General features: G+C 34.8%; 1 protein-coding gene across 2 annotated transcripts in view; it reads right to left on the bottom strand.

Annotated features, from left to right (window-relative positions):
• Positions 1-21,992, bottom strand: part of LOC115885169 (serum response factor homolog) — a 136,735-nt gene that overhangs the window by 4,363 nt on the left and 110,380 nt on the right. Inside the window, exon 3 of one of the 2 annotated variants that reach the window (XM_030903976.1) lies at positions 3,645-6,935. The exons of the other annotated variant lie outside the window; for it this stretch is intronic. Coding sequence (XP_030759836.1) covers positions 6,417-6,935 — 519 coding nt within the window. The 3' untranslated portion in view covers positions 3,645-6,416. Of the gene's footprint in view, positions 1-3,644; positions 6,936-21,992 lie in introns of those variants that run through there. 2 annotated transcript variants of the gene reach the window in all.

The raw sequence follows: 21,992 nt of genomic DNA, 5'->3' as shown, positions 1-21,992 counted from the left end.
AGTACAAAAAAAAATAAGTCAATTAAGTTAACTTTTTTTAATGATTGAAAAGAACTACCACTAATTTTGACGTTTTGAATGCTTAAATTGAAATTAGTGGAACAAAAACATTTACGCTAATTGAAACTATTACCTACTTTATTTCACTAATCTTCTTAGGTTCTGAATGAAGCTTTATGAATTCTTTTATCATCATCCAGCCTTTTATCTTGTCCACTGCTGAACATAGGCCTCCCGTAACAGTGCCCAAGTATTTCGAGTCTGTGCATGAATTCTTTAGTCAGTAAATTTTCTGTGTCCAACTATCGTAATCTAACGGTAACATTTGTTGTCTGTCATTTTCATTCAAAGGTAAGTCTCTATTCCGTTTCTTACCTTGGTTAAAGTCACTTAAACTTTGAGTCCAATGACGGACGTAAGAAAGATAAAAAACAACGAATATATTCAATAAATTAGAAAATAATATACAGGATGTCAAAAAAATAGTGTATCTAACTTCGATGTGTGATTCTACAGATAAAAATAAAAATAAAACAACATAAACAAGCTGTAACTGGAAACATTTTAGGGCATATGTTCATAGGAACTTTTTGTTTTATTTTAACCTGTAGAATCGCCCACCAAAGAAAGATACCCCCCATTAGGTATACTATTTTTTGGCACCCTGTATATTAAATTAGTTAATCTACCATTTACAATTATTATTGTCTATGATTTGGGAAAATAAGGTATGAAAATAAAAAGAAAAAAATTAGCAAAATTTTTTTATTAGTACAAAAATAATCACGACTAATATATTACATTCTAAAAACAACAAATAGGTAGTTGGTAACCGTTAAACAGAAAATGTACAATACTTAACACTAAAAGCACCAATAAATTTATTCTAACAAATAGGAAGGCATCATTTATCATCAATTTCACTCAATAAAATAGTTAAATAAATAAGTACATAATATTGGTAATAAGATCACAAAAGATATAAGGCAGTTTTAACACAGAATATAGATAATATAATGAGACCAACTTAAGTCTAAATCTATCCAATCATATTATAATGGTATAAAAATATATATATATAATATTGACTAGCACACTTATTGAGAGCTCAAACAAATATGAATATCAAATAAAGTATATTTTCAGTTGTATAGTCACAAAAGTTTGAATCACCTTGTACAGGGTGTCTCATTTTCGTGTGTTTTGCAGGATTTCTTGTTTATGAGTAGAGGTACAAAGATGCGGTTTTCGCATCACTATGCTTCTTCTCTATGAAACTAAAAATGCTACTCATAGATTTGTCTTAGCTTTTTTAAAAAAATACAGGGTCAATTTTAAAATGTGGCATTTTTCGACCTTTTTCGTATCTTGCAAGAGAAACATCAAACAATGCCTAGAGAAGCAAGCTGATCAATTTAGGGAAAGAAAATAAAGTCCTCCTACTTTTGGGTAAACAATCTAGTTAGAAAAGGAGCGAACACTCCACTAACTGAACCAGAACCGTTCTGTTTCCCCTGTAGAAACATACTTAAAGCAGAACTCAAGAACCTGGAATGGGAATCCTCCAACGGCCTAAGACTCCTGAAGAAATTTCTCAGGACACTAAGATTCTCCTTGATTTAAGTAAGAACAATCTTCGTATTGTCACGGGGTTTTTAACAGGACACTGTCTCCTCAAAAAACACCTCAGTAGATTCAAGATAAGAATCAACGGCAAATGCAGATTATGGGGGGCAAAATGGGGAAACACTAGAATTCCTCATCACGTGAGTGCGCCGACGATAAGCATTCGAGCTAGAAACTTTGGTACAACTGGTATCAGAGATGAAGAACTAACCTCTGTAAAATCGTCTCACACACTGGCTGATGAGTTATAACTCAAGAAAGGAGCTCACGATAGATCTATAAAGCCGCGGTGATTGACTTACCCCCTCCCAACAATCAACGAACACTGCTCATAGCGATACCCCATAAAACCAACGAAAATGGGACACTTTGAACACCAAACCTAACAAACCCTCACATTTACTTCCTTATTGTCATATATGAATAATTCTAGAGCAGAATTTGTGCACAATATCAGATTAGTTTAGTTTTTTAATTCCTAAAATTTATTTCTAAGTTAATTTTACACAGTCTTGATATTTTATATTACCCTGTGATAGAAACGACGTCATAGCAGGCTGTAGCACCTATCACTGTAGATGTAATAAACGTCAAAGATCGATATAGTGAAGTTCGAAGTGAAATTGTATTTCTACACCTTCTGTGACGTTGTTTTTATACGTGTCATATGAAACCAATGGTTCTAACATAAATAAATAAAAGGTTATTTACATATATAACACAATAAAAATTTTATAATACCAGAGTTGACAGAATTTATAAAAGTGTGTTACTGATAATTGAAAAAGGCTACAATTTAATTTATTGTATGTTAGAGTAGAAACGGGATCAGTAATCAGTACTTATTAGTAACAATTACTTACTAGTAAAAGCTCATGATTGTCGAGACTACGCCAGTAAGAGTTCAACAACTAAATTTGAAACAAACTTTGACTAGTGAAGGTTAGCATTCACTGGAGCTTTCTAATGAATGCTAGTATTCAAATTCGTTTTGCTTTTTCACTATTTATAACACTTGCCGGTAGGTAATAAGTTACTATCCGAAAATTACTTGAAACTAATTGACAGCTCAGGAAAAATCAATTGGAAACCCTCACAAGAATAATTCCACTCCTCCAACTCCCAGTGGATGGCATACCAAGAATATACAAGTTTAAGAAACACCTCATTGATCAATAAAAAGGATTGGAAGAGAGAAACGTTTTCTCAGCAGGTAAAATACCATATACCATAACGTGGAATACTGATGCTTCCTAAACCAAAACATGAACAGGGATAGGAGTATTTGGACCGGAAACTAAATACACCAACCAATGGGTACCTACCCCAACATCCTTCAGGCAGAATTCTACGCTATCAAAAGATGCTTACAACTTATCTTAGATAAGAACTATCGAAAACAAGAAATATCCATCTTATCCCATAGTCATGCAGTATTAAAAGCGACCAACTCAGTAATCATCAATTAGAAGTTGATCAAAGAATGCCTAGAGAAGCTGAACAAATTAGACAAAGATAATAAAGTCCTCTCCCTCTGGGTGCCAGCCCATCAAGGGATAGGAGGCAATGAAAACGCAAACGATCTAACTGGAAAAAGAACGAACATGCCACTAAGTGAACCAGAACCGTTGTGCTTCTCAAGTTGAAACCGACTTCAAGCGAAACTCAGGAACCTGGAAGACTCCAATAATTTTGGTGTTTCTATTTGGTTATAGTGTTCTTGTAATTTTTTAGATGAGCATATCACCTTAAATATGGAGGTGATTCCATGTTCTTAAAAGTACTATTTGTTCCAACTTCCACCAACATAGTTTTAGTAACGCTCACTAGCAAATGCTTACTAGTAAAAGTTAACAAACATTACTAACTACATTACTACATTTCCACAGTCGCAGTTAACATCGATTGTTAACATTTACTGGATTTTCGACTTTCACTGTAACATACATTTTATTTATTTTGGAGCTACCTACAATATATAATCACAAGAAGAGAATACATAAGTGACAGTTGTTTAGCCTATCAAATTTTGAATTTGAACTGTCAAAATAATCACATCTCTTGCTGATTTAACTTATTAATATAATACAGTTATGTTTAGTCAACTCTGCACTTCAACAATCGAAGTAGTTTCTGTCTAATATGATATTAGCTACCTGTAGTGATAATAAAATAACAACTATCTATGATTAAAAATCTTCTCTTTTAAGTACCATAATGTTTATCAAACAAATAAGTGCGTATCAGTTGTATTTTATGTAATTTTTTAGATGTCCTCTGTCGAAATCTTCGCTGACTCGTTGGACAGACTTTAGTAGCACCAATTCTAAATACTTTTTACATTTTAAAAAATTTATTAGATGCAAAAAATGTAGCAATACCAAAATGACAGCAAAAGTTTAATAACATTTTGCAAGATTGCTTACCCGCCGCTCGACTCGGGAGGGCCAAAAGATGGTAAAATTCTTGGACTTTTTTCAGATTTTCCCCTATAGTTCCGAAACGTTGCGTTCTAGCCAATATTTCACTATTATAAAAATTAAAGACCAATAAATTCTGCGTATAACTAATATCAATTCGTTCAATTCGGTCCAGAAGTATGGCAGACATCGAAAGATGAAGAATGGTGATATTTACCAATTTTGCTGATAAATGTATTAAAGTGACATTCAAATGTTCGCCACACGGAAATCATCATTCTAAATAATAAACCATACAATGAAAGCTATAAAGCATTAAGTTAGCATTTTACACAAAGTAATACATGCCGAGGAAATGAAAATTTTCGCGTTGCGTCCAACAATTATTATTGATGGATAACTCAGTGATAAGTCAATTGCAGTCGTAATAATGAGTCTATCAGTCACATCATCTAGCTTTTTATAGAGCATGCTAACTAGACGATTCTTATTACGGTCGTTAAATAAGAGATGCTCTTTTGAAGTGGCAAAACTGGTAAAAATAACTAATTTAAAGCTTCAGTTTTAGCTATACTACCGAACTTAATTGATACTCATTCTACGAACTGTTGGACGACGGAACGCGATTTTTTTTTCTCGGCATATATTTCTTGATGTAAAATGCTAATTTGATGCTCTATAACTTTTATTGTATGGCTGATTATTTAGAATGATCGTTTCCGTGTGACGAAAGTTTGAATGTCACTTTAATGCGTTTATCAGCAAAATTGGTAAATATCACCATTCTTCATCTTTCGATTTCTGACATACTACTGGACCGAATTGAATGAATTAATACTCATTATAAGCAGAATTCAATAGTCTTTAATTTTTGTAAAAGTGAAATATTGACTAGAACACAACGTTTCGGAACTACAGTAGAAAATCTGAAAAAAGTCCTAGAATTTTACCATCTTTTGATCCTCCTGAGTCGAGCGGCGGTTGAGCAACCGTGCAAAACTAGGATACTTATCTTTCATGTCAACTGAACAAACAAAACCACAATTAGCGTTCCAACACTTTTCTCCAAGTGAACCTTCTAATTTGATTGGTTTAGATAATGAAATATCAAATAAAATATCTGTTTGGGCAGACATGCTCCTTAATTTTCTTACACAACGTTTCGGTCAAATGTATCACCGACCGTTATCAAGTGTAAACGAATCGAATTCCTAAAACTACCGAGCTTATTGCTAAACCAATGTATTCACCAATGACGGAGTTCAGTCAAGCGTAAGTTTTTCCACTGGGGACGCCAGCATTGGTACAATTTACAACCGCTTGTCATATTTTAGAAATTTCCATACTTTCTAAAGATATTATTAGTGTTTGATATAAAAACAAACAATTATTATTGATGGATAACTCAGTGATAAGTCAATTGCAGTCGTAATAATGAGTCTATCAGTCAGATCATCTAGCTTTTTATAGAGCATGCTAACTAGACAATTCTTATTACGGTCGTTGAATAAGAGATGCTCTTTTGAAGTGGCAAAACTGGTAAAAATAACTAATTTAAAGCATCAGTTTTAGCTATACTATCGAACCGAATTAATACTCATTCTACGAACTGTTGGACGACGGAACGCAATTTTTTTTCTCGGCATATATTTCTTGATGTAAAATGCTAATTTGATGCTCTGTAACTTTTATTGTATGGCTGATTATTTAGAATGATCGTTTCCGTGTGACGAACGTTTGAATGTCACTTTAATGCGTTTATCAGCAAAATTGGTAAATATCACCATTCTTCATCTTTCGATTTCTGACATACTACTGGACCGAATTGAATGAATTAATACTCATTATACGCAGAATTTAATGGTCTTATTTTTGTAAAAGTGAAATATTGACTAGAACACAACGTTTTGGAACTACAGTAGAAAATCTGAAAAAAGTCCTAGAATTTTACCATCTTTTGATCCTCCTGAGTCGAGCGGCGGTTGAGCAACCGTGCAAAACTAGGATACTTATCTTTCATGTCAACTGAACAAACAAAACCACAATTAGCGTTCCAACACTTTGACGCCAGCATTGGTACATTTTACAACCGCTTGTCATATTTTAAAAATTTCCATACTTTCTAAAGATATTATTAGTGTTTCATATACAAACAGCTTCTTTAAATTTATGTTTTTCCAAAGAGCTCCCTTGTGGACAACCCGGGTTTCCGACCACTTTATGTTGTGGTAATTCAATCACACTGACTTCCTAGTACTATATACAATATTGATACAGTGACTGCTTCCACTTTTTTGGTATTCATTTAAATGGTATTGTTTCTCACCAAAACTCTTACAAAGTTTATTTTTTGACCTTTATAAGCAATCACTACCTAACATTATCGTCTTTTACAGCACTATTACTCGGAGCGCTGGTAATAGTACCACCGGCAAGTGAACTTATAGGCAATGCAATAAACTTTGGTTCGGTAGAGCCTTGGACCATGCCCAAAATCATTCCTTCGGAAACACTGGCAAAACCCACACCGTTTGCCGTCTGAACTATTAAAGGAACTGCTTGAATATTACTGATAGGACTTGTAGTAGCAGTAGTACTAGCAGGAGGAGGGGTTTTAACAATTTCCTTCGACGTAGTACCAGAAACAGCAGCTTTATTTGACATAATCAAGGCGTTGTTGATTTTTTTGATTTGCGAAATGATCGGAGATTGATCTTCTTTCTCTCTGGATGGTTCTTTTGATTGTGCTGGATCCTTGGATGGAGCTGGAGGTTCGCTAGTGCTCTCGGACGAGTCAGATTTGAATACTTTTACTGGAGGCTCACAGATAACCTCTTCTTCTGAGATGTCATCGTCTTCTTCGCCTGAATTGCTGTCACATTCGTTTTCCTGAAACAAGAAGAAAACTATGGTTAATATAACGAGGTCACAACATAAATGTCAACAATATTATCTTCAAACAATAGTCAAATATTAACAATTATTTCTATGCCTACTGCAATTTATTTTTAGTAGTTTTCATTCAATCACACGGTATATTATACAGGGTAGTCTGTATTCTAATATTGGCAACATATTCTGTAAATAAAAATAAGCAAAAAAGTTTTGGAGATACAAGGTGTAGAAGTTTTATTCTTTATATTCTTTTTTTTTCTAAATAATTTCTGAATTAAAGTCAATATTTGGATGAAAATTGGTACCTGGGTGTTTTTTGACAGAAGAAATTCGATTTCTATGTTAGTATGACTCGTACCTGTAGAGGGAACCATCTACATGTTTTTAATTGTTTCGAATAGTAATAACTTTTCGCCCGTAGCTGTATTACGCTACTGAGGGAAATATTTTTCCGCCGTTTTTTTTGTGTAAAAGCGGTCTCTTGGTAAAAATCGCTACTAGTAATGATTCTCACGATATTTGGAATCGAAATAATCAATACATGTCATCATTAACAAAAAATTCAAATAAAAATGAAACTATTACACCATATATCTCCTGACCGATATATTTATTTTATTATGACATACATTTATACGATTTTTTTACTTATTTTCATTTGGAGAATATGCTTCCGAATGCCGAAGTTCCCCCGAATGCTATTCGGACCACCCTGTATACCATAGAAAAACTTTTTATAAGATTTCCATTAAAGCAATCTAAACACAAGCTCACAAGTAGAAAAGCTAAAGGAATCGGTAGTTTAATTTTAATTATTACCCCATTAGGTTGTCTGATAGAGCTGAAAACAAGGATCGATTGCTAGAACAGAAGTTGCCATCATGTACACCAAGAATTATTAAAATTATCTATACCGGGTGGTACCGATCGTTGGAAACATAGGAAATCGCATGAAATTTTGAACTTTTCAAATATTGACTTCCCTGTTGATTTTACGGCGAAGTCGTAAATAGCTTTTTTAAAAAGGTCTGCGTATGCTGAATACAAGTACAAAATTTGAACAATTAAAAAAAGCAGATTTTAAGTAATTTAAGAAAAACTGCGTCTATTTTTAAATTAAAACTGGACAGGTAACAATACTAAAACCAGGCAAATGTCATGATTTTGTCAATGTCAAATTGTATTTTCTATACGTTAGGGTTTTGCCTCATTCGAACAAGTTTTAAATTACATAAATGCATTTCGGGGGCACTAACCATAGGTACTATAACGTAATAATGTAGGTACTATAACACAACAAATTAGAGTTGATGTTCAGTCTGTTCAGTTTTAATTTAAAAATAGATGCAGTTTTTCTTAAATTAGTTAAAATCGGCTTGTCCAAAACTGTTCAAATTTGGCATGTGTATTTAGCATACGTAAACCTTTAAAACTATTTACGAATTCTCTGTAAAATTAACAGGGGAGCCAATATTTGGAAAGTTCAAAATTTGCATGGGATTTCTTATGTTTCCAACGACAATGCACCACTCGGTATATGAATATATCTAGGTGTCTTCCTTTTTAGTCACTAGGTATATTTCAGATTCGACAGTAAAAATAGCACAAAAAACAAATTTAGCTTACATCAAATCATTATTACAGGAAAATGCAGAAGAAATACTTAAGAAGAAAACGCTTTTAAGAAGAATTACAGGGAAAAACATGAGGAAAAAAATGAAGTAATGTCTATATCAAAGATAAAAGATGTTGCTTAATAATTATTGTCTATTCTGAAATGAAAAAACTATATTTTTTATTGTTAATTTAATGCTGTAAAAATATATTTATACAATTTAATGCTTAATACTCAATTTTATTGAATTTGATCATATGGTATTTATGATTGGTGTAGTCTATCACGTATCATAGAAAAAACAGTGTTAAAAGTAAGAAAAAAAACACGTCAGTAAGCAAGAGCAAAAACAAAATACGTCAGTAAGGTTAATTCTTCTGTCTGGCTTTCACAATCCATGCCTAAATATGTCTAAAACACGTACATACCTCTATTATCTACCTAATAATTGTCTTATCTTCAACAAACGATTTCTCGCATGATAGAAACGAAGGATTTTTACAGCATCTATGTCACTCACAGCATAGAGAATTGTAATGTAAAGTAATTTTATTTGGAATAGATAGTTCTTGAATATAACCGAAATTGTAAATTCATTTTCATAAAAGGATTCAACACGACAAACCATGTCAATTTTTACAGATGAGTTCATTCATGTCTCAGTTGACTATGGTTTAACTTTTGGCGTTCAAGTGGTATTGAAAATGGCCTCAAGTAGGTGGTCAGAAGAAAATGTTATGAAATTTATGAATATTTATGAAAAATATGACTGTATATGGACCACACCAAAGATAATTCTACTACGAATGTGTTAACTATAATATTCATTGACCACGCATAATACAGTAAGATCCCAGAGCGATCTGACATAACTTATTTTGACAAGGATGAAACTTTAGGCTCTCAGTAGTGCTCTCATGTGCTTTGAATACCGGCGTGTTTGTGGAGTTCGCCCTGTGACACCTTGGCAGATACAGGATGAGAAAGATAACTAAAATTAACAGTTACTTAACTTAAATTTGTATGGCTGATTTTTGTATAAATATTGTAGAATATTACTGTGAAGTAGTATCAAAAGTATCAGAAACTTTCCATCAGAACTTTTAACAGACGATAGCAAATCAAAAAGTGGATTTTTGATAAAGATAGACTGTATCAAAGCTCCACAAAAAATAAATGAACTTTACTTATTTTTACATGTCTGATTTTTACATAAGTTAGATTTAATCAGATAGATTGTAATGACGAAACTTCCTCTAAACACAAAATTTATTCAGCCGTGACTATGAGCGAGGGATTATTTTTGCATCTCTATTTAAATAAGATGAGTTTTTTTATTAAAATAATAATTAATAATTATTAAAGTAAATTAGTTTATTGCATATAAACTACTCAAAACAATTATCGCATATCTTCTAGAAAAATATTTTGAAAAACAAGACACCTTGAATCCTCTGACTTAGTTTTTAAATAGTTCGGATACAGTAAAGGGAAATATTCGAAAATAAGTCTGGGGGTGACAGGCAATTCTTAGTCGGCCGACTATTTAGTTGCAGATTTGTAACCAATAGAGTTCTTATGGAGCCGCTATGTAATCAAATAAATAGTCGGCCGATCGGCTCCAGTATGTATTGTTTTCACTTTTACAACTAAATAATCGGTTGACTAAAAATTGCATGTCACCCCCAGACTTATTTTCGAATATTTTCCTTTACAGTATCCAAACTATTTAAAAACGTAAGGTGTCTGAAAATGGAGAAACACCTTATCACTGAGTATCCAACGACCCTTCGTGCCATGAACTTTGGTATTTGGTACGGCTGATGTCGAAGATGGAGAGCTAGCCTCTGTGAAGCTATCTCATATACTGGCTTTTGTTAAAGCCCTGATAGTGTATGATGAGTTGTAACTCGTTATAACTCTAGAAAGGGGAGCATATAGATCTGTAAGGTCGCGGTGATTAACTCCCCCCCCCCTCCTAAACCTTCTACATTCTACAATAACTTGGGGCATAGTTTTGTCCATATAGTGTATTCTATAAAAAATGGGTACTATAAGAATTCTTGTAACAATATGAACAGTAAGTTTTTAAGAACACCACCTAGAATGTAGAATGTAGAATGTTTAGAAGGGGAGTTAATCACCGCGACCTTACAGATCTATTGTGTGTTCCCCTTTCTTGAGTTATAACGAGTTATAACTCATCATACAGTCTCAGGGCTTTGAGAAAAGCCAGTATCTGAGACGGCTCCACAGAGGCCAGCTCTCCATCCTCGACATCAGACGTGCCAAAGTTCATGGCACGAATGGTCGTCGTCTCGGCGCACTCAGTGATAAGGTGTTCTTAGAAGAACACCACCTAAGCACTCTCTCAGTATTCAATACCGATCGTAATGATAGCTGTATATAAAAACCAAACCAAACACCTGGTCAGAAGAAGAATAACAACCATCATAGAAAAAAGCATAATTAATCGCTAGTAGATGATACAACAATGCGACGATCGGGGCATTGTTAATCATACCCAGTACTATTGAAATTCAATTAGATTTTTTCCCCGCTCATAGTCCGCGAGTCTTTTCTTCTTCGCTGCGGCCATACCAAATTTGAACAAGACCGGTGGTCGTTTAGGTTAGGTTAGACTGCGTGGCTTCTTCTATTTCCTATTATAGCTTTACGAGCCGCGGACCAAATGGGGTAAAGGCCTACGGACGGCATAGGAAAAACAACCGGTGCATCTTTTTTCTTCTTTTTCATCTTGTTGTCGTTTCTGCGTTATTGCGGCTCGCATCTTCCGTCTTCTTCTTCTACTACTACAGCGGCCTCAGATCAATAAAAACAAACATTAGTAATTAAAAAAAGTCTTTTTTAAAACAAGCAAAATTATGTTTATTTATTCCTAACACTAGCGACGCTTGTGTGGTTCCGGCGCCGCGCCGCACAGTGTAACGAAATCGGGAAATGCGGGACATTAGCCCAAAAAACAAAAAAATGAATTCATCAAGTTTTTTATATAGATGGATAAAGGACATCCCAGAGCCCTACCATGTGAGATATTTCTTGAGTTGACCTCTTAGTCGGGGAGTTATGGCGGGTTAAAGTTATGGTTTCCTTAATTTACCAAATCTGTACAAAAATTGCATACAATGAAATTTATTATTTTCAGAAGTTTCCTTGTGTGGTGCAATTCCAACAATTTTTTCCGTAAAGAGGGGTCTTTTACCAACAACAAACCTGAAAAAAATGTCCCAATTTTTTCAAGTCTAGTTTCTACATGTTTATTATGACTTTCAAAAAAACGCAAAAAAACATTCGCGCAAGGTTATATATACAAAATATCATATAGTGAACCTTCTAGTATACTGTTACATAAAAATTTCATCCACCTAGATCCGAACCTGGAAGAAAAAAATAAATTTCTTCGGCAATAATTACGTTTTCCATTGATTCGACCGTAGTGTTTATCCGTAATTTTTGGTGCTATAATTTCTTTATTGAAAAAGCTATACGCTTGCTATGAACATACTGAATGCTATTTTAGGGGCGAGGAACCATCCTCACATTGGGGTGGGGGACAGCTTACAACAATTCAGAAAATCTCAACATTGGAGAAAAATTACTCAAGAGAATATTTTTTCAAACCGGCAAAATTCTCTTCGATGTATTTAACACTCCACCCTCAATGCTGCATCATTGTTGGTGCCAAACTATTGAAGATATATTGCACAACTTATTGATATATTCAGATCCTCTACTTTCACATCTGCGACCAAAGCACTCTAAAAATAAAAAAAGTAGACTTGTTTCCGGAAGCGAAAGAGCTCTTGTATATGGATGGAGAAGAAATTGAGAATTATTTTTAAGCATGTTTTATGTAAGTGCCTTACATATTATGTTATTTTGGAATAATATACACCCCACATAAATTATCGCATCACTTATTCATTTGGAAAACTGCAAAGTATCCTTAAAGTCTCTTGGTTAACAATAATCTTAAAAGTTATTTGCATTAATAGCAACTTGTTAAGGAATGGAAAGTACCGTATGATCGAGAAAAAACGGCGTCCAGTTGGCTTGGAAATGAAGATCGCTGTCATTTTATATGTAAATTTATATGGGAAATGTCATCGATCGTCATTTCCCAGCCAACTGGACGCCATTTTTTTTCGATCATACGGTATATCATAACTCAGGCAGACCTTAGATTTAAGTTTTTCACATAAAAATGTTTGAAGCGTTTCAAGGATAAATACTACGAAAAATATGTGTTGCGAAATTTTTTGTGAGGTGTGTATTATGATTTCCTTTGTTGAAGTTGAATACGTTTTTTTCGCATATTATCATATTATTTAAAACTGTTAAATGATATTTGCCACTTGTGTCGTTCTCTTTGAGTTTTGCAGTCTTATCTAATTTATCCCTGATTATTTGAATATTTAGGAATGTTGATTGAGTTTTGACATATTAGCGGGAGATAAATGATTGTTCGACAGTAATTTGATAACGTTTTTGGTCCATAAGAGCTATAAATTCTTCGTAAATAAAAAAAATATACCTGTAAAGTCCTTTTATAAAACTTCGTATTTTTTTTGACTTTCCTTTACGCCTTTTTTTAATCTTTTCACCCTGTAGCAAAAATTCTTAGTCGTATTATTTAATTTCTGTCAAAAAATGTCAGCAAGAATAGTGATAACTGAAGAAAAATGCCAATGTCCCACTATTTTAGTTTTCGTTACATTGTGCGCCGCCCGGCGCGGCCGCGGCGGCAGGGTTGCTACGCATTACTACGCTCATCACGTAGTTAATCATAATCCAATTTTTACATATATTTGTGAATAGGGGAATACACTTTTAATAGGGTGCCAACAAAAAGTCTCCACAAATAGGGGTTACAACGATTAAAGTCGTTCCTACTATTTTATTCGGGCCCGGCAACAGTGCGTCAGGCATCTGTAGTTCCTATAATAAAAAATTTAGGAATTTTATATAAGTACAAACCTAAAGGATGTATTTCTCGAAAATATTTTAACTTCTACAGGGTGGCTCAAAAAAGTGTGAGTGGATCGAGATGATTTTTTTAACTGGAACACCCTGTATATTATTGCATTTTTGGCTTGGTTGTGATTTTGTGATCACTTTCTGATCACTTTACATATTCCTAAGATATTATTAACTATTTTTTGATAGTTTAGAAATATTAATAAATAAATAAAAAACATTTCACCCTTTTAAAAAAATATATTAAAAATGGAAAAAATTTCCTGAACTAAAAACTATACTAGGTATTTACTATAGTTGGTCTGTACTTGCTTTGCTATAAATATCGTAGTGTTAAACAATACAGGGTGTTCAAAATTCTATGCCAAACTTTCTAAAATTTAAAATTGTTTTTCTTCGTTTTTTTTTAATTGGAACTGCTCAACATTTTAAAATGCTTTAAATACAAAAAAAAATATTTTTTAATTCTCCATCTCACAAGTATGAGTACCAGATAATGATTTAATTTTTTTTTTAATTTTTATATTATTCAACGAGCATAATGTAATGGTGGCTGTTATTCACGCGGATGAAGTTTATGACACGAGTCTGTGTCATAAACACACGAGCGAGTGTCATAAATCATCCAAGTGAATAACAGCCATTATATGCGAGTAGAATACTATACTTTATCCAGGACTATCAACAAAATGTTGACGTTTTGAATTAAACTCGGAATTAAAGCAACCACAACAGCGCGACAACGCAACGTGACGTGGCATTTCAATGCTTTCATAGCCACCTTTTTTTTTATTTTGTACGTACAATCGCATTCCAAGCCGGTTTGGATCGAGCACAGCTCTTGTTTGGAGTTTGGATCGAGATATCCGTGAAAGCGGTGAATAATGAAACCATTATTCACTAGTGAATAATGAATATTATTATTATTTCATAAACTCATGTATAATAATCAAATTATAGACGAGTCGTGAATAAAATGTATTTTAGATATTTTTTTAGCAAGACAATATCATCAGTATTTGACTCGGAAACTGATCTCTATAATAAGAAGCTCAAAAATCTATTGATTTCAACGTCGCTCATCTCTCTGGACATTACACGCTTCTTTAAAGTCAGGATCCAGTTTTAAATAATTTTTACGTTTTGACGATGCTATAGAAATATAGAAAAACATCACACTAAGTCGTCCCTTGGACTCGAGGATGACAGTTCAACTGTCTCTGAATTAATTCAAGCGACACGCTCGAAAAGGGGCTGCAATGACAGGTACCAAAAATGCCGAAGAATTAGCAGCGCAATCCTATATTGGTATAGAGCAAGTACTGGGAATACTCAATGGGTATAACCTGTAGTGCAGTAAAACTCTGGATCAGGAAAAAGCAGAATGTCTGCAGCAAGGACTTAATTTTTAAATCACAAAGGATCTGCCAATGCTTAGCAGGAATAAAGTGCGGATTATACAACAGGCCTTGACAGGACATATGGTTGTCTAGTGCTACCCGAAAAAGCTCTTGTATACTTGTATAAAGGAAGTCTTTGCTGCAGAATCCTGAAAAGCGGAGTACATAATGTCACTGTGAGGCTCTGGTTCGCAAGCGGCCGTTTATATTGCCTGGTGTGCATCTTGGCGTTAAGTGAACTGTAATGTTAGTGTAAGATTTTATGACATATCGACTACTAACTTTTCCTGGTGCACTACTAAAGCTTTCTACGTATTTGTCGTTCTGAGGCTGCTGTAGTAGTAGTAGTCGTAAGGTAATACGCACACATATATTTATCGAAATGGCATTCTTTTCGAGGCTAAAAATAGATTGAAAAATGTGAGGAGATCGTTATTGTTGTCGACGTTGCCGGGGAGTTTTTTGCCTGGTCGCGCTTGGCGGTCGCTCTGGCACGAAAAAAACGAAGAAGGATGGGAATCGATCGTCGAAACGTCGATGCGTGTCAACGGCGGTGGTTCCGGGACTCCGCGGTATTTGTACTTCTTTTTTACGTTTCTAGAAAAGTGTGTGTACTAGATAGGTACAATATACCCTGCTGATCATCCAATTTATGTGGTCTGGATGGAATGTTACTAACACTGTAGTATTGAGCAATAAAAAGAATTGGAAAAGAGAAACGTTTGCTTGGCAGATAAAAGGCCACACCAAAACGTGGGATACCGAATAAGGATCGAGTATTTGGGACAAAAACTAAATACTTCGAACCAATGGACATTTACCCTAACATCCTTCAGGTAAAAATCTACGATATCGAAAGATGCGATAGGAACTAGTGGAAACGAGAAATGATCATTCGGAATTGTCCAAAGAATGTCTAGAGAAGTTGAACAAAATAGGCAAAGAAAAAAAAAGTCCTCCTGCACTAGGGGATAGAATGTAATGAAAAAGCAAACGATCTAGCTAGAAAAGGAGCGAATACTTGTATTAACTGGACTAGAACCGTTCTGCTTCCCAAGTGGAAACCAACTTAAAGCGGAACTCAAGAAGCTGGAAGACTTAATGGAAGACCTGGAATGGGAATCCTTTAACGGTCTAAAACACTCGAAAGTCGTCATTGGAAACTGCCCCCGGGGGGTAAACCTCGTGAGATGGAATATTTCCAACAAGGATTGCTGCAGAGATTGAGGAGAGGAAGAAGAAACCATAGAGCATCTGCTGTGCTACTGTCCTGCACTGGAATACCGACACTTTAAAATTTTAGGACATGGTTTTTTGGAGGGACTAGAGGAAGCAGCAGAAGCCAACAGCAACGACATCAGGGACCTTGCCAAAAGCTGGAAATGCTTTAACGCAAAGAAAGAACGAGAGGACGGTTTGGTACAATAGTAACAGAGGTACACAAAAAAAATAATTACAAATTAAATTTAAATCAGAAATGCAATCTTGTAGTAAAATTGCATGTGCCTAGACATATTCACAAAACTTGTGTAAATTTACCATAATATATTTAGTAAAATATTGCGCAACGGCACGTGACATCTTGTAAAGCTGATGCGCATTAACTATTCGATTAAAAACGTTAGTTAGGAGGAAAGACGCAGAACAGTTCAAGAGAAAGTCTCAGAGCGTGGGTGATTAGTAGTTTTATAATTTAAGGGTAAGTATATTATATTATGTTTATATGTTGTTCCTGTAAATATAAAGTCAGCCCTCTTAGAAAACACAATCTCCATTTATTATAATTATTTGCATTTTAATTGTAGCGATTTTTTTATGTAAACATAATTATTGTTTCATTTAAATTTACTACAATAATAATCTGTGGATCAAGAAATAACCATCAATATTGTTATTAAATTCACGCAAATTATTTTTTGTTCAATGTACTGCACTGTGACCCTCGATATGCGCGTTAGTGAATACCAACATATCTGAACCACCGAGTCGGCGGATATGGATTGTCATATCTGAACCGCCGAACTGATCGCTCAAAAATCCCTTGCGTGTATGGCCGGTTATTTTGGGACACCCTGTTTTCCTGTCCACAAACGAAGACAACGGGTAAGACAGGGAGCACGGCGGCAGATAATCGGAGCGGGCGGCGACATGAAGGCATAAAGATCGGCGGGTCTGTTGCGGACACGCGTTCAATTATGTTCAATAAACGGCGGCGCGGCGATAAGAGCCGCCCCCCGAGATGGTATCTGGTGCGCGCGGGATGCCCGGATTACGGCCGAGGCCGGACGCGCGCTGATCCTTATCGCTCCGGTCGCAATTACCGGACCACAATGGCCATTATGCGAGCCGGCCCAAGACGTAAACGCGGCCCAACGGCAAAAATATCGACTTATTATATGGTACGGGCCGTAAGTCGGAGGGAACAGCAGACGATGACAGGCGCCTACCAGCAAAAACGCTATAAAAATTACATATAAACATGTAAAAATGAATACACTGAAAAAATTAATTTGTGAATTTAATAACAGTATTGATGGTTATTTCTTGCCACAGATTATAGTAGTAAATTTACCATCCGTTCTTTAGTTTTATAATTCGTTTGTAAAATCGCTGTATGGCTAATTTTGTGTGGCATGTATGTAAATATGTTACGAAAATCTAGGAAATGGTGGGGTTGCAGTCGGAAGGGTTTGAACTAGAATTAATACACTTTATTAATTGTCAAGCTTTCGGAATTTATTTATTCCATCCTCAGGACATCAACGTGGCAAAAAGACCTTCATAAAAACTACATTAAAAAATAGGCTTGAGGGATACATTGAAAACTCCACAGTAAAAACATCGCTGACCAGTCAATAAGGGCCATCACTAAGGGCTATCTTGGGGCGGTTAAGCCGCCTGATTATTATTTAAAACATTGGAAATAATTGAGAGATCTTCCAGCAAAATTCATTTGCGTCTCTAATTGACTCGAAATACCAAGTATGGTACCAAATTATGCGTAAAAAATGCTTTTTTCAAATAGTATGCTAATGAGCCACCCTTGTTCCATTTGAAAAAATTGAGATGTGATTAAAAATATGATTTGGGCATCTTTTAACCGGTCAGGACAAGACACGAAAAACATTAGACGATCAAATCTATTTCTTCAAGGCTTCTTGATTGAAAATTAGTGTTTTTAACACAGCTGTGGCACTCTAGACTAAAATTTAAAATACGATTATTTTAACGAAAATGTCAAAAGTTGACATATGATATATCATTCTATTGAGAGTGTCATTTTCTATCGAATAAAGTAGAAATATACCGAGGGTGCCATTTAAAAATCAAAAGTTGTAGTCATTTCCGGCGAAACAGGAAGCGGCCAAAAACAATTGAATACGTCAATCAATCCTAATTTATCTCATATACTAACATACAAGATCTTGTTTTTTTATCTGAAGAAATAAAAAGTTATAGGGGTGAGCCACTTTTGAGACGCACCCGGTATTGATATACCAGGGTATTGCATTACTGACGTTTTGAGAAAAATGTACTTTTCATACAAATTTTGCTTGTTCTAAAATTGTTAAAAAAAAGTAAAAAAAAAGTTTTAAAGTTTTTAAAATTTCCATACCGTTTTAGAGAAAATTAAACAAAAAATGAAAATATGGGCTCGTATTCTGTAACTTTGACATAAAAACGTTACGCTTTCAAAGCGGTGAGCGCAAATATTCGATCAGCGAAACGCAAGGCACTCCATTTTGGTATTCTCGTTGCCATTCGATACGCGTTGAGCACATATGGCAACATCCAAGGGCAACATCACAATTTCTAATGTAGCTAATAGTCAAAATTTGATAACTGACAGTAACAATGAAAAATGTCAATGTTACGTGAATTTCATAACCTATTGTTGAGTTATGTCAACGTATTTTTCTATGGATATGTCATTATTCTTATTATACGAGGGAAGTTTTGAAGACGCTTCTCAGCATTTTCGATGTTTTGAACAATATTTATAGCTGTCAAGTTGTAAAATATCAATTACTTATTGAGGAATTTATAGAAGAAGTAGTAATTTTCACTAAAGAGCAAGACAAAAGCGTCTAAAAGCGCTCAGCGTTTTCAAAGTTACAGAATACGGGCCATGGGGTTGAATTTTTCCTAAAAATCAAAACGCGTTTCTATGGCAATGAATAAGATGGCTTATAATGGCCTATACCGGCTATTAATTTTAATTAACGTCATAATTTTGGATGTGGTTAAAGTACTACATTTTCTGATAACTATTATCACCCTTTCAGTAGCATTAAAGTAAATTAAGTTTGTGCTTCTTTAACATTTTAAAACAGCAAAAAATATGACGTTAATTAAAATTTTATCAATAACAATCTATCAAAGAATGAAAACGAAATTATATTGACATAAAAACAAAGTTTTGATTTTTAGGAAAAATTCAACCATATTTTCATGTTTTTTTTATTTTCCCTAAAACGCTAAGGAAATTTGGAAAAGAATGAACGGGATTAACCATTTTAAAACAAGTATTTTTTTTTAATAAAGAATGGATGTTTTACAAAATGGTTAAGAATAAAAAAAAATCCTCTTGTAAAGACTATCCAGGCAGTAACGGATACAGAGGGGTGGTCCATAAATAGTATATAAATACACTCTCATTGTTTTTCTTACTATTTTTTTTTGTTATTTGATAGCGGAGAATCTTTGTTCGGTTTTCGAAAAAAGCGGTTTTTGGTCGCAAGCTCTGTCCACATGAGGAGGAAAATTAAAATGCAAGCCGACCGACCGATCGCTAACGAAAGAAAACCGTCCTTTCTTTCTTTCTGCAACTGACCAATGCCGCCGACAGTCGCAGCGGAGAGAGAGCTGACCGATTGACAGATATATTTGTTGTCCGTCATGTCGGCGGTGCGTTTCGTGGGGCCGCCAACAGAGAGCGCCGCGGTCGGCGATTTAGCGCCCCATTGTCGATAAATCGCAGATAAATCCGTCCCGAGATCGACTATAAGAGATGAAGAAATGGACAATGGGCGACGGATCGTGCAATTAATGCCGCTGGTAATGAGAGGTCACGACCAACGAAAAATAAATGTATAAGTTTCCAGGATGCGGCGAAAATAAATATTGAATTACACAATACACCAAAACACTTTACTTTTGCACTAGACGCGCGTTTGGCTAACCATGTTAGTATCATCAGTAGATGATTAAGACTAAAAACTGGGGATGATTAAAACTAAAAACTGGAGTTTTTAGTTTTAATCATCTGCTGATGATGCTTAAGATGCAAAAGTAAAAGGGTTTTGGTGTATTGTGGTGAATTAGTGGTTTATTTTGCTGTAGCATATAAAAATAAATTAAAAAGCCCTAAGATGGTAGGATTTATAGCCCTAGAAAGGGTAGATAAATAGTTATTTTTTATACAAGACGATAAAATGGTATTTTTATCGTCGACCGAAGAGATTAATTCATGGGCGATGAAATCGCAAGTGGATTAATTTCGGGAGACGATAATACAATTTTATCGTCGTGTATAAAACAGTATTTTTTTTCATAGCGAGTTACGTTTTAAAAAATATTCAGAAATTAGTATTTCAAGGAATTTATTATGAGTAGAAAAAATGTTGGCTGGGTTGGCGTTGGTTTCTATGTAATTTGACAAATAAATAAAGCTGTCTCTTTAGTTGTCAGTTTTGAGTCAATATTTTTTAATTCTCTTTCGTGTCGATTGCTGATTGAATTGGAGCCAGAAATGGCTCAAAACCAAATAAGTAAATTACCAACATATATTCAGGCTGAGGCGACAAACGCCATATCCAAACTACTTCCATTTAAATCCCGAATAATTTATGAAAAGAAATACAAAAATTTAAAAAAATGGAAGGAATTAAAAATGTGCGAGAAGAAATAACGTTTTTAACCTATCCTCGCTGTTAAAGTATCATTTAATCTACCCTTGCGGTTAAAGTACTATTTTTGATAGATATAAGGCGATTTTAACAGTTGCTATGGAAAAAATAATATATTTTGTTCATTTTTAAGAACATTGGTAAACCATTCTCCTTGAAATGTTGGTATTCTTACACAGATTTCAATGTCAAACCGAATGGTAATAGTGTGATAGTTAATATTTCTAAAACAGTATCAAAAATGCAAGCGAAACCGCGTGTAAATATTCCGCCTAAAACTAGGGACCCTTGTTTCGAGATAAGATCATACATATGTTTTGCTGACATACATACGTTACTGATTATTAAAAATAAAAATACTTAATTGACGCTTCAAATTTTAGTTGTTAATTTTGATACAAAATATTCCTCTCTGCCCCTATTTAAATGCCTCTAGTACCATTCGTGTTGGCGAAAATAGAGACGTCTCACTACCCGTCTTACGGTCTCGTGCAGCTAAATGATAAAAACTGTCGGGCAATTTGCCGGCGCATCCGATCATCCTCTGTATGGTCCAGACTTGGTCGCGTGTCATCCGCCGCCGAACAAGTAGAGCACGACGGACGGCTAAATGGACGGCCGGCGGCGAGGTATACAGGCGATCGTGCGTGAAATACCGACCGCTACCGCCTTTTGCCCATACGCTCTCTTTTTTATCGATATCGCTTCTTAATTCGCGAATTATGCTTCGTTATGGATCGCGATAACAAGCCGAGACGAGTTATTTTACGTGCATTCAAGGAATGCATTCGGGCTAAGGTGTTTCTGTTGTATACCGTCAGGGATTTTTTATGCTCATTGTAGATTGCAGATTGTAGATTGTATGGGAGGGGGAGGTTAATCACCGCGACCTTATGGATCTATTTTGTCCCCTTTTTGAGTTATGACTCATCATACAGTGTCAAGGCTTTGACGACAAAAGCTAGTATCTGAGAGGGTTTAACAGAAATTAGTTCTTAATCTTTGATATTAGTCGTACCAAAGTTTATGGAACGAGTATTTGTCGTCATGGCGGACTCAGTGATGAGAAGTTCTGTTTTTCCCCATTTCATCTATAGAATCTGCGTTCGCTGTTGTTTCTTAGTCTACT

This window comes from Sitophilus oryzae, unplaced genomic scaffold (assembly GCF_002938485.1).
Source record: "Sitophilus oryzae breed Bouriz unplaced genomic scaffold, Soryzae_2.0 scaffold_376_pilon_pilon, whole genome shotgun sequence".
Classification (NCBI taxonomy): Eukaryota; Metazoa; Arthropoda; class Insecta; order Coleoptera; family Curculionidae; genus Sitophilus; species Sitophilus oryzae.
Note: the sequence above shows the minus strand (reverse complement) of the source record. Positions and strands in the feature narration are given on the sequence as shown.